This window comes from Phyllostomus discolor, chromosome 8, assembly GCF_004126475.2.
Source record: "Phyllostomus discolor isolate MPI-MPIP mPhyDis1 chromosome 8, mPhyDis1.pri.v3, whole genome shotgun sequence".
In the NCBI taxonomy this organism is placed as follows: Eukaryota; Metazoa; Chordata; class Mammalia; order Chiroptera; family Phyllostomidae; genus Phyllostomus; species Phyllostomus discolor.
In genome coordinates, this window is record NC_040910.2 from 75,647,813 (window position 1) to 75,662,084 (window position 14,272).

At 51.9% G+C, this 14,272-nt stretch overlaps 1 protein-coding gene across 2 annotated transcripts in view; it reads right to left on the bottom strand.

Moving 5' to 3' along the window:
- The window catches only part of RAP1GAP2 (RAP1 GTPase activating protein 2), a 194,402-nt gene that overhangs the window by 167,990 nt on the left and 12,140 nt on the right, over positions 1 to 14,272 (bottom strand). Inside the window, exons 1-2 of one of the 2 annotated variants that reach the window (XM_036033276.1) lie at positions 10,874 to 11,013; positions 5,214 to 5,249 (exon numbers count right to left, since the gene is read on the bottom strand). In XM_036033276.1, coding sequence (XP_035889169.1) covers positions 5,214 to 5,249; positions 10,874 to 10,917 — 80 coding nt within the window. In that variant the 5' untranslated portion in view covers positions 10,918 to 11,013. Of the gene's footprint in view, positions 1 to 5,213; positions 5,250 to 10,873; positions 11,014 to 14,272 lie in introns of those variants that run through there. The other variant, XM_028520082.2, reaches the window with a different exon arrangement.

Below are 14,272 nucleotides of genomic sequence, written 5' to 3' on the forward strand. Positions count from 1 at the left end.
GGCTGCACTGAACCGACCCCATGCTCACCCCACCCCACGATGGCTAGTCCCTGGGTGACGGTCATCCCGGTCAGCTGGGACACGGCTTACCAGCCGGTAAGATGGGCAGACACATACATATCTTTTTCTTCAGCAAAGAAGCAAGGTCCCTGAGAGGGAGAGCCGGGGGCAGCAAAAAGTGATGGAGGGAAGTATCTGAAGCTCCCAGCCCGGGTCCTTACCTTCTGGATGCGGCTACTTGAGCAAACCCCAGATACCTGGTCTTGCCAACCTGGGCCCTCACCTGGGGGCATGTAGTTTGACTATGGCTCAACTGCTGCAGACAGGGACCTTGTCCCAAGCTGATCCCAGAGCAGGCTGGAGAAGGGGGAGCCCCACCTGCTGACACTGCCTCTTTCTTTCCATCCCTCCACCTGCATGTAATGGGCTAACTACACGACCCGTGATTCATTCAGCAAATACAGACCGAGAGCCCGCTATGTGCCATGGTGTCAGATCCCTGGGTGCCAGAGACGAGGTGTGCAGAGTCCCTGTTCTCAAAGACATTCGTGCATGCATGCACTCACTTACTCAACAGTGAGCATCTGCCATCACCAAGGTCCTGAGAGAAATGCAAAAGGACCCAAGTCATCAAGGTCAACTCCTAGAATGTCAAAGCTAGAAGACAGCAGGTCAAACACTAGTCCAACCCTCCCATTTTACAGATGGGGATGATCTGGCCATTTGTTAGCCTGGGGGTTTGACCTGACCCTCCCAGCTCTTTCTCCTGCACATACTGGACTGTGCTGCCACCAAGCTCCAGTGTTCCTGCGTGGCTCCACCCCCCTGTAACCCCGTCTGAGGGTGCTGTCATTCAGGCACCACAGACACTCTGAACCCAGGCCTCCCGCAGAGGGACGGGCCCTCTTGCCCACAATGTTGCGGAGGCAGGTGTATTCTGTGACCGAGTCACATGGAGTCTTCATATACAGCAGGTACAAAAAGGTGGGAAAGGAGGGCAGGGTAGATGCTGAGAACTACTCAGCTCCAGCCTGGACTGAACCAGCCACGAAAAACACACCTGGATTCCAATCCTAACCCCATGACTTGCTCACTGATGACGGTGATCAAGTTTCCTGAGCCCTCTGAGCCTCCACTTTCTCATCTGTAAGCTGTGGGGAAAAGTGGTAGCTGCTTCATGAGGTGGTTGTGAAACCTCAGGGGAACTGTGCAATGAAAACTTAGCACATAGCATGTGCTCAGTAACAGTGGGGCTGGAACCCCCTTCTTCAGAGCTGCGTAGCTCAGCGACACCTCCAGGAGCTGCTCGGCTGACTTCATGTCAAGGACACCAGGTCCGTGCAGAAGGAGCTGAGGCCACTGGGAGCATGGGTCACAGCCCAGGGCTATCTGGTGCTCAGTGGAGTAGTCAACGGGGCATTAGTAAAGAGGAAGATGTCTCACCTAGCAGAGGCAGAAAGAAGGAGGCACCGCAGTGCCGGAGAGAGCCCTAGCATGAGCAGTTGGCCACCGCGTGGACCTGTCAGTGAGCAGAGACGTGTCCTGGGCACCAGGAGAGAATTCCATATTAGGTACTGCCAGTGGGGGAGGGGAGGGGAGGAGGAGCAGGCACAAATCCTCTTTTCGGTCCCCAGGATAGTGGAGAGGGCTGGACAAAACCTCCTACAGTATCGGCCCAGCCCATAATCCACCTTTCCTCTCTGAGAACTAACCCCTCCCACACAGAGAGGTGGCCTCAGCAGCCAAATTTTATGCACAAAACTCCATCTCTCCAGCTAAGCTATTTGGCCCAGTGGTACGCAACCCACCCAAGCTGGGGCAACCAGATCCTCTTTCTTTGTTTAAATAGCTTTGTTGCTTATACCATGCAAATCACACCCTTTTAACAGTTTTGGGTATAGTCATAAGGTTGTGCAAACACTGTACCACTACATAGTTCCAGCACACTCTCGTCGCCCCCAGAAGCAAGCTGTAACCCTTAGCATTCACTCCCCTTGTGTCCCCAACAACCGCCCCAGCCCTAGGAAAACACTAATCTATTCTGTCACTATGGATTTGCTTATTCTAGACATTTTATATAAATGGAATCAAATGGGTGCTTTTCTGTGACTGATTTTCATTCAGCATATCTTCAAGGTTCCTCTATGTTCTAACATGTATCAGTAACTCATTCCTGTTTATGGCCAAATAGCATGCCATTGTACAGATATGTCACATTATGTTTATCCATTCACCTGCTGATACACATTTGGGTTATTTTCAGTTTTGGCCATTATTAAGAATGCTGCCATGAACATTCATGTACAAGTTTCTGCATGAACATCCACTTTCATTTCTCTTGGATAAATATTTTAAAATGGAATTGCTGGTCTTGTGATACTTCTACGTTTAACCTTTTGAGAAACTGTCTTCTTGTTTGCCAGAACAGCTGCACCATTTTATATTCCCACCAGCAATGGATGTATGCGGGCTCCAATTTCCCCACTTCCTCACCAACACTTGTAATTATGTCTCCTTGATTATAGTCATTTGAGAGGGAGTGAAGTGGTATCTCCCTGTAGCTTTGATGTGCCTGTCCCTGATGGCTAATGAGGTTGAACATCCTTCCACGTGCTTATTGTCTCTTTGTACATCTTCTTTGGAACAATGTCTACTCAGATCCTTTGCCCATTTTTTAATTGTGTTATATCTTTGTGTTATTGAGTTATGAGTTCTTTATATTTTTAGATATGAGTTCCTGTATGTTATATGCAAATATTTCCTCACATTCTGTAGGTTGTCTATTCACTTTCTTAGTGGCATCCTTTGTGACACAAGAGGTTTTTTCATTCTGAAGAAGTTCAATTTATCAGTTTGCTGCTGTTGTTGCTGCTGCTAAACTTTGGGCATCTCACCTGAAAAACCTCTGCCTTATCTCAGGTCACAGAGATTTCTATCTATGTGTCTTCTAAGAGCTTTTAGTGCTAGCTCTTACATTTGAGTTAATTTTTGTGTATGGTGTGAGAGAGGGGTTGGATTCCATCCGATTGCATGTGCTATCAGTTATCCCGCCACCCTTTGTTGAGAGACTATTTTTCTCCATTGAATGTCATGACACACTCATGAAAATCAATTGACCATGAATGTGAGGGTTTATTTCTGGACTTGGAATCCTATTCCATTGATCTGTGTGTCTATTCTTACACCAGTACCAAACTGTCTTGTTTACTGTAGCTTTGCAGCAAATTTTGAAATCACATTCTTCTTTTTCAAGATTATCCTTGAATTTCCATATGAATTTTAGGATCAGTTTATCAGCTTCTGCAAAGAAGCCAGCTGGGATTTTAATGGGGCCAGTTTCTAGTTCGTGCTCCCCGATTCCTGAGCTCTACTCTACCTCTTCCCCTTGGGTTCCCTGAGGCAGCGTGGGATTTTCCCCATAAACTCTGTCTTTTAACATATTAAACTGGGTTATGTTTCTTGCAATCAAAAAAATCCTAACCGAATAGAGTAGAAACATGGTCCTACAGAGTGCCTCAAACAACCACCTCAACGCCATCTCCCCAGGGGCCACGCCCTCAGACCGTCCCCCAAGCACCTGAAGACCCCACGGCAGTCCCAGTCTCACCATCGCCCCATGACATGACCCTGGCCCTCACTGTGTTTTGTAACTAGTCCTTTTCCAGGTTACATATGCCCTCTTTACCAGTAAAAATGAACAGAACCTCATTATATTAAACTAAACAAGATGTCTCAAGACAGCACCATAAGACAGATTTGCACCTCTCTACACCCCTTGGTATCTCTGCTCCATGCCTTGCTCAGCACACAGATAAGAAGCTGTAGGAAGGCCAAACATTGCCGTGCACGCTGGACAGAGGTGCAGAAACTGAAGCCCACAGAAGTTAAGTGCCATGCCCAATGGTGACTCACCCTGACGCTGTGCTGTGCTGATGCGCACCCCATGTACAGGCACAGGTGGGCCCATTGTCCCACCCTGTCTCTAAGAGCTGCTTTAGAAGCCACCTCCTCCTATCAGTCCTCCAGGATTGCTCTCGTGGCACCTCTGATGTCAACTCTACAAAGAGACTAAAAGCTCTGAGGGCAGGAATATTTTGCCATCCATCCCTGTCCCACCAGCTGCCCACCCTCAACCTTCTGAGCAAAACAAACCGGAGTAGGGAGGATCTTATTTTGACCACCTTATATGCCAGCTCTCAAGATTGGCTGTGTTTTGCCCAGCAACATGTACCTGGGGGAAATTCAGTCAGTGCTGGCATCTGAATGGTGTGGCGGAGGGAGACTGGCCTGGAAAACCTTTCAGCTGAGATGGGGGAGTTAGAGGCAGAAGAAGCCAACTCTGGAGGAGGAATTTTTCATGCACAAGCCAATTCACATGTGGCAGGATAATATTTTGAGCTAGTGGCCAATGCTATTTTTCTCTCCTAGAACATTCCTCATTTTCAATTCACTCCATTGGCATAGATGATTGGTCAGTACTCATTGCCCAAAGGAGGGATACAGATGGAAGTGGACTTTTGCTAAATTCAAGAGGGAAAGGGCATCAGGATGTAGACAAGATTGTTTGGCCAGAAATATAGAGGGGAGAGGAAAGGGGTGGTGAGAGAAGAGAAGGAGGTTCTGGGAGAGAGGTGCGTCTGCTCAGGACTTCCCAGACAGACAAGAAGATACCTGGCAAACCGAGCAGATAATCCCTAGGCCCTGAATCTGCTGTTGGAAGTCTCCGAGAGCCCCAGGACCAGGCTGACCAGCAAGACATATGTCTGGTAACAGATGACTCAATAACCTACTGATCGTACATACACACTGGAGTGTGTCGTAATGTCCTAGAATTATGTAGCACAATTTTAAAGTAGGTGAGAATGTCAGAAAGACAGCCTGTGGGACTAGGGCTCCACACAAAAATGCAGAAGATAGAAAACACATATATCTTTCTTACACGCCTAAGATGTAGTCTAAAAGTCACATCGCTTTCCCACCATTCTGGTGCCTGCTGTTTGCATTCCAGCACCTACTTTCCCCAAATACCCCAGGAGTCAGGAGCCTGATCCAGCCTCCTCCAATCCAGAAGCACCCCCAGACTGAGAATGACAAATGCAACAGCCCCACCCATATTTCCCAGAACTTCAAGGCAAATGGGGTGGGGGGTTGCGGCGAAGAGCTTTAGTCTGCCATCATCTCTGACCTCTGCATAACAGGAAGTGGCTACTTACTTGACCTTCAGGCCTGCCAGCATGGTCTTGTCGATCCTGCCAAGAGAAAAGCAAGGGCTACGGTCAGTGCCAGGGCTGAAGGCACCCAACCAGCATCTGCAGGAGAGAGGTCCCTGGGCCAGTCCAGACCACCAGGCCGACCGGGCACTGCAGGGGACAGCTGCTGCCATGGGGAGTACTCCTCCAGCCCAGGAAGGGAGAGCAGTGAGCTCTGGTAGGGCTGGAGCCCCAGCTAACCCTATGAGGTGGATACAGTTATTCTGCCCCCTTTTTAAATTTAATTTTATTTTTAAGATTTTATTTATTTATTTTCAGAGAGAAAGGAAAGGGGGAGAAGAGAGAGAGAGAAACATGGATGTGAGAGAGAAAAATCAATCAGTTGCCTTTTGTTCATGCTCCAGCTGGGGACCAACCCACAACCGAGGCATGTGCCCTGACCGGGAATTGAACTGGTGGCCTTTCGCTTTGCAGAACAACACCCAATCAACTGAGCCACACTGGTCAGGGGGATTCTCCACATTTTAGAAATGAGGAAACTGAGGTTCAGAAGGGTGAAGTCACTGGCCCAGTCTGAATCTCAGTATCTGACTCCAGACCCAGGGATCCTACGCACTTTGTATGTAGCCTCGCCCTTCATTACCCCCATTCCACAAGAAGACTGGGAAATCTAGATTCATCAGTCACTGGCAGCTGGACATTCAACACATCAATACTTCCCAAGATTCTTCTCTGAAAAGATGCCAGCACTCCCAGCACCAAAGACACCCCCATTCTGTGAGTTGGCACTCTAGCCAAGGAGGCAGATCTCACTCCTGGGACAGAACCTGAGAGCAGGCTCTAGGGTGCCCAGGCGGGTGGGACCTGTCAGGCCCAGGAGCTCGGCACAGGGTAGATCATGTTTGCGGCAGACTGTCACGGCAGCCAGCTCCTCCGCGCCAGCCTGCACCTCACTGGAAGACAAGACAGCTCTGCCAAGCTTCTATTTTTACTCTCTGCATATGTCAGCCCTTATGGCTGGCAAAAGAGGTGCCTTTCTCTCTCCAGAGACAGAAAGGTAGGCAACATTCCCACCATTGGTGTCTCTTCTTGTTTAGGGGTCACAACCACCAATGTCACTACCAGTGTCACCACTACCACCAGTGTCACAATTACCATCAGTATCACTACTACCACCATTATGACCATCACCACCAGTGTCACAATTACCATCAGTATCACTACTACCACCATTATGACCATCACCACCAGTGTCATAATTACCACCAGTGTCACCACTGTTGTCAGTGTCACCACAATCCCATGTCACCATCACCACCAGTGTCACTATCACAAGTGTTACCACCCATCAATGTCACCATCACCATCAGTGTCACCACCATCCCTTTGTCTGCACCACCATCAGTGCCACCAAAATCACTACCACCTCCAGGATGCCTGAAACCCTGAAAAGTTCTTTCAGCCACCTTTGCCCATTCAGCTCAGACCTGCCACAAGCTTCCCTCCCTTATACCTGACTACCGGGGCCAGGAGGGGTAGGGGGTGGTACCAGGAGCCACACAGTGGAAATGGGGAGCCACTCCAGCAATCACAAGTCAGCGCCACGCCCCTGAGCTGGAGGGTGGGATGCTTTCCCTCTCTGAGTCCACTCAGTCCACTCTGAGTACACTCCCAGCAACATCCCCGCACCCCCCCCCGCCACCGCCCGAGCAATCAGGTATTTAATAAGAGGCATTTCTATGGGAACAAAAAACAAAGGTTAATGATGGGAGCAGACGATAATCTCAGTTCCTGAGTTCGGAAGGCAGGCAGGCAGGCAAGATTTCTAGATGTCTGTCTCTAATCATCTTTGTATGGAGTGAAGGCGGGCAGTGGCAGTCTGACAGATTCTCCCAGTCTGCGGTTTGAATGTCCCCGGTGATCTTTCTGCAGCAGGAACAAAGACTGTCCACAGAGGAGCTGTTGTGGTGATTTCTCTGAAGTCTACATCGAGTCGTCCCACTTTAGCTTGCATGGCCTTGAGAAACAGGCAGTTTTAGTTCCCAGTGATTCCAAGTCAATGGATGGGAAGATGAAAGTAGCAGTTTGGAGGGCCATAGCCGAACACAATATTTTAGCCAACTGGAAGAATTCAGGCTCCAGTCTAGTTTATAGGTAGAAAAAAATTTAACTGAAAAGACAATGAACAGCACTAGAACCTAATACACACAAAGAAGTATTATAGCTTCTATTGAAACAACCCTCTCTCTAAAATGACCCTCATTTTTATCAAAGATAGCCAAACAGAGACTAAATTATTTGCAAAATAAGTCTAGTTTCAATAAACTTGGCCTGATTATTTGTATAATCAGCAAGTCCAGCAAGAATAGTCACCAATGCCATAGGCTCTTTAAAACCTGCTTTGTTGGAATTTTCCATAAGGAATCTTCAGGTGGAAATTTAAAAGTCCTCTTGAGGCCAAGGGGCTGAGCTGTGTCCTCGCCACAGGACTTTGCCTGCAATAACTACAGAGTTGGGGCTAATTCCTCCCTCCTCAAGGTCCCCAGTACATCCCGAGGTTCTTTGCATTTCCCAGTAAGCAATCTTCGCTCTTTGCTTGAAAAGGACACTGCGAACCGAGGTGAGCGAGGCATGGAAAGGAAGCCGCAGCAAAGTGAGAGTTCGGTTTTCCCGCTCTGCTGAAAGGGCTAACAGTCTGCTACTGATACTGTGAAAAAGCTTTCTGCCCAAAAAGCAAAAATTTTGTTTTATCAAAAGAATTTGTTTTCTGTTGTCTTAATCAGGCACTTGACTATTTAAGAAAACGGAATCTGCCCTGGCTGGCATAGCTCAGTGGATTGAGTGTGGGCTGCGAACCAAAGCATCACAGGTTCGATTCCCAGTCACGGCACATGCCTGGGTTGCAGGCCATGACCCCCAGCAACTACACATTGATGTTACTCTGTCTTTCTCTTTCTCCCTCCCTTCCCTCTCTGAAAATAAATAAATAAAGTCTTAAAAAAAAAGAAAACGGAATCTAAATAGTAAGAACTAAGTTTTGCTAACAATTATGTAAACTTCTGTATTTTCTCTGAAATCTTTCATTGCCACTTTGGTTAAATAGATAATTAAGTATTGCTTCATAGTGACTTATGATTCTATTTAGTCAAACGTCCAAACCTCTTGCTGTAGTTTGACAAACTTCCCAAAATTTAAATGATAAATAAGAGTCTTGACCTGGGAATAACTTTGGGGTGTTCCATAAGGACCCCTGAACACCTCAAAAGATCTGTTTTCTAGCACCTTTGGATGTCAGTTCCCAACAACAAAACAACCCACATCCCAAGGCTCCCAGTCTGGGACCCTCCCAGCTTCTTCTCCTCAGGCCTCCTGGATCCCATCCTTGGGGCTTCCACAGCTGGTCCCTAAGGGTCTCACTGGCCCCCAACCCCCTCTGGATGCAGACCCTCCTCCTCTCCCATTTAACCCACTGGATGAGGATAGGCTGGACCCAAGAGTCAGAGCCTCATATTCTGCTGCAATATTTGTAGTCTAGAGCAACCCAATCGTAACCCCAAACAATAAGCCCTTACATTTTATATTTTCTCAAGGGATCTCTTTTAATTCTTACAGCATCCCTGTGTTGTAAGAAAGGCAGAAATCCCCCACTCACACACGGAGAAACTGAGACCCAGAGAGGGGAAGTGTCCCATCTGAGTTCCTCAGTGAGTCAGGGTGGAGTCAGCACTGGAACCCAGACTCCTGGTGTGGCCCCTTCTTGGCCCCACCCCCACTCCACTCCCCAGAACTCTGGATCACAGCAACCCACGCAAGTGCTCACATCCACAGCTGCCCTGCAGCCTGTCCAACACAGGGTATACATGTGGGGGTGTGGCCCTGGGAGGGCGGGGCCTATGGCAGGGCTGAGGACAGAAGATAGGGCAGTGGCTGTGACACTGAACCTTTCCCTTTCAGTATTCCAAAGTCCCCAGGTTCTCCCTGGTGCCTCCTTTCCTCCCTTCCCTCCCCTCCCCACCCCGTCACCTTGTGTCTCCCTGGCATCCAATGGGGATCTAAAATAACCACTCACGAGATTCTGCTCACTGCCTGCAGTGGACTAGGGCTCCAGGAAGCTGTAATTTAGTCCTGGACCGACTGATATGCCATGCCAGCTGACGGCCATCCCAGATGACCCCTGTCCTAACCCTCCAACCCGTCCAGGAAGCCCTGCCATTCCCTCAAGCTCACTGAGCCCCCACCTACATGCCTGTCGTGGACAAAACACCTCAGTCATTCCATAAGCACCTACTGAGCATGTACGACGTGCCCAGCACAGCCCCCCTTTCTCAGCTCCACACCTCCCACAGAAGGGTGGGCCTCAGAGGACACCACGTCACTGCCTGGGCCCTGCCCTACATACATCCCAGCCCAGCCTCACACACTGTCCCAACCAGGAAGCAGGCCAGGTGATTCAAATCCAAACCCCACCTTCAAGGTAGCGGCCCCTCGGCCCAAGCGTCAGGAAAGGCCCATGAGCAGGCACCAGGCCACACAGTGCCACTCCTGACCTCATCATCCTGTCTGTCCTCATCTGCCAGATATGGAGCACCCAGAGGCCCTTCCTACCAGAGGATGGTGGCAAAGTGCTTTCAGAGAGGAGAAAAGGGGAAACGAAAAGCTGCACACACATGGGATGGAGGAATCAGCCGAAGGAACAGAGCCCGCCTCTTCCCAGCACCCAGTGCCTCCTTCCCTGTCTCCCTCGCTTCTTGTGCTGCCCATGAGCCCACCAGCTCCTACACCAGGACAGCCCCCAGCCACCCTCTCTGCAAAAGTGTGAACCTGTGTTTGACAACGCCCCTGGCCCAGAAGCTGAAAGGAAACCGATAACGAAAACCACTAGACCCTGTTCCCCAGCTGAGGAGAAGCTGTCAGCAGCTGGTAACCAGAGACAAGCTTTGACCTCAGTGTTCTGGCCCCTTGGTGAGGAAAAAATTTGTTCTCATCCCAGACAGTAGCTTAGTGGCTAAAGGTGGTCCCAAGGGCCAGGCAAGAGACTGTAGCACAGACCCTGCGGCTCAGGCTGGGACAGAGCTAGGTTGACTGCCTAGGGTGGCGGACATAGGGGAGGGACCTCTAGGGACAGGCCTGCCCCCTCTTCTCACAGCCCACCCCCTGCAGAGAGGAGGCAGCCCCAAAGGTCCTCAGGCCACAGACTCCTCTTGCCACCGAGTCACAAAGATGACACAGACAGGAGCACAACGCACCTGCACAGAGAAGAGCACACACAGGGTCAGAAGACCAGAGGTAGAGAAGACTGGCACCTGCTCAGAAACAGAGCGTGCACACGTGGTCACATGCAGAGAAACACTCACCCAGCCAGGCACACACCTCACCCCCGGTCCCACAGACTAGTAGCTGCAGGTACGCACACCACACAATCTCGGACACTCACACACACGGTCATCGCAGAGGTGCCTACACATATATGGGAGCACATGACAGTGTCTGATGCCCCTCCCAGAACCCTCCCTCTCCATCAGCCGGAGATCTGAAAGCGCCCCCGCTGACCCAGGGTTCAGGCACAACCTGAGCTCCCTCTCCCCAAGGTACCGGCAGTGCTCAGCAAGACTGCACGCCTAAATTGCCCCCACCCCTGCACTATCCCCCGACCTGTCACCCACCATCCGTAGCCCCCAAAAGACACGCTGCGCTTCCTGCCAAACATGGTTGTGGCTGCACGGCCCCAGGTCCCAGCAATGTTCCTGGGGCTATTGGCAAAGTGGCCTCGGTGCAGTGGGGTCAGCGGGCCACCGGTGTAGGGCGGGGCGCCCAGCAGGGCACCTCCCCCAAGGCCTGCCCCCTCAACCTATACTTCCTGTGCATGAGGCCACAGGGCTAGGAGGTGTGTCCTGTGTTCTGGGAGGCACCAAGGCAGGGAGGGGAGGTTGAAGAGGGCAGCTTCCCCACGCCCAGAGGAACCCACAGCTCCGGAAGGGGATCTGCCAGCAGATTACACCACAGCCCAAGTTGGCAGCTCAGCCCCAAAGAGAACTCAGAGGAGGGCTGAGGATTCCTACACTGGGCCTGTCTGGGAGACTCAGGGAGTCCTGCAGACTGGGCCCCTCATATACCCATGGCCCAAGGTGGCACCTCTGCCTTCCTGCTCCACATGGCTCAGCACACACCAGAAAAACCAGCCCCAAGCGTGCAATGACATCTGCACAGGTGTGGCACCAGGGCACATGCATGTGCACACACCTGTGCGCATGACTCACAGGTACACACAGGTTCATGCATGCTCATGTGTGTGTATCATTAGCTACGCACATGCACAGGTACTGCATGCTCACATGCAGGTTCATATAGACACTAACAGATACCTGAGACACCTGCACCTACATCCTATATACACATACAACTCCCCATCAGACACAGGCTCACACATGGATGCAGACACACATGCTCACACACACATCAACATGTGTGTGCAACCCAGGCATGCACTCAGACTGCACGTGTGCCTACAATACACATTGTCGTGTACCAGACACAGGCGCAGATCACATTGCTCAGATCCCCCCAAAAGTCTAGACAGAACTTAGCAGTGACACTTCATGCCAGCACTGTGCGAGGTGGCACCTGCGTGTGATTGTCCTTGCAGCGGCACCTCTGAGTGCACCAGTGCTGGCCACACCCAGGCACACAGTAGGCACTCACCAAAACAGCCCAGAGAGGGCTGTGGTGCACACGCTGCAGCAGACTAGGGCAGGGCGACCCAAGGGGGTGCCAGGCCCCTCTCCCACCCCCAAGCTGTGGGAAAAGGAAGTAAAGCCGCTGTGGCTACCACACTGGCCTCTCTCCCAGACCCACCCTCCCTGCAGTTTCCTGTGTGGGGCCCGCTGCCACTCGGGGAGTCAGATCCTTGCAGTGGTGCCAGAGGGCCACCCCAGGTTGTGGACAAATGGCACAGACATTTCTATTTTTTGACTCCTCTACGGTGGGGAGCCCTATGGGCTGTGGGAGCAGCTTTGGGGTCCTGACCCAGTTCAGGGACATGGGGGCCAAGTGTGGGTGGGGTCCTTTCCTCCAAGACAGCAGGCTTCTCAGCAGGAGCCCAGCAGTTCTCAGCTCAGGCCACACCCTCCAACCCCACCCAACAGGAAGGAAAGGATCACGTGGTTCACCCTCCAGGCTTGCATCAGACCCCCAGTTCCCTGCTGGATGTCCACTCCACACCCAGACCTCTCACCCCCACTGCCACCCACACCCAGGGGATGCTCTACAAGCACCTTGGACACCTTGGGTCCTGCCTGCCCTACAGTCACTTGGCCTCTCTGTGAGCAAAACAGCTCTGCCCGCCATCCGTCCTGGGGGCAGGGGGCACCTGGCCAGGCCTGGCCAACCAGGACATCCACCGTCCTGGCCCCAGAGCCTGGTTCAGGAGTGGGCAGGAGACCTACGCAGACCCAGCAGGACTCACTCCCAGCACACTCCCCCACTCTCTCCCCTGGGGCTACTAAACCACAGGGTGGAGAGCACAGAGGAGGGCGGGGGGAGAACTGACAGAGACGGAACGTGACAAAGGTCAGGGTTTGAGGACTGCATCTGAGCTGCTGGATCCAGCTGCGCTGAAAGTCAGGGCAAAACTCTGGGTCCCTGTGTTCCTAACGCCAGCAGGAGTTGGATTTCTCTCCCTCTCCATTGAGGAAGTCCTGACTAAGACAAAAAGCTTGACACGTGAAAGAACGAGGGCGAGAACAAGCAGCCCAGCAGCGGCTGGCAGCTCAGCCGGCTCCCTCCTGGAGGCCAACACTGACCCCAGGCCAAACACTGCACCGCATGCCTGGGTGCCAGGGTGAGCCAGACACAACTCCCAGTTTGCACCCAGGGGCCCCGTGGGCTACTAATAACAAAGTTCCTTTTGCAAATCATCTTCCCTTTTATCAATTAGAGAGCATTCACAGCAAGCCCATTATCGGAATGTATTTTGATGTGCTTTCACATGAGAGAAAGAGGTGGGGTGACAGTTACACCAAGCTTCTGGACTCCCATTTCATCTCTACACACAGGTGACCGTGCATGTACAGTGTCCATCACGTGTGGTCTAGGGGAAGACACAATCGAGAGTTGCTCTTGTAGAAGCCCTCCCAGTCTACAGAGATCCAGTGCTCACACACCGGGAAGGATGCAGGCCCAGGCCCAGGGAGGGACCAGGCCGGGAGAGGCGTGCCAAGGCCGGAAGCTGCTGCCACCAAAGCCAGATTCCCCCACCTGGGGCTCTGGTCCCTTGCAGGGCAGCCACAAAAGACACTGAGCCATGGGACTCAGATACCTGGCTGAGGAGCGGCAGTGGCCTGGCTGCGTTGGCAGGGAAGGGCACAGAATTCACAGTGCCTTGGACTTCCCTGAGGCCACTGCGATTTGCGAACTTTGGAGAGCCCAGGAGGGACCATGCCCTCCTAGCTCCCCAGAGTTAGGGCCTGGAGAGAGAAGGGAGAGCCCCAAAGGGCTTTCCAGTTTTATGCTGTAAGTTCTGGAGGGAGGTGAGAGCCACTCTTGCACCCCCTCCTCTCTCAGCACTCAGGTCCCCAAGTTTCAGAGCCGTGTGGCCTCCAGCAGGTCACTTACCATCTCCTGTATAACGTAGGGTGGCTGCCGTGAACCTCACGAGATTACACATGAATGTAAACACTCCGCACAGGGCTCCCACACTATTATGGGACCCATTATAATTACTACCTGTTACAATCCCTCCCCTTCCCTCAGTCCTGCTCAGCTCCCTACCACCCCTGCTCTGACCCCTCTTCTGTGTGGGGTGGGTAGCAGGGGGTCCACGGGCTCTCTGGGAGAGACTGTGAGTCAAGAGAAAAGAGAAGCACTCTGAGCCAGGCCTCCTGCTCCCGTCAAGCACAGCCCAGCTTCCTCCCAAACCTTTGCTGACTCAGCGAGGCCAGAGGGCAGAGTGGACATGAGGACAAGCTGTGGGAACAGGGGAGCCAGGGGCAGCGCCTGTCTCTGGGAGTTTACTGTGGACCAGCCCCAAGCTAATAGCCTAGCTATTACAATCTCCCAACCCCTCT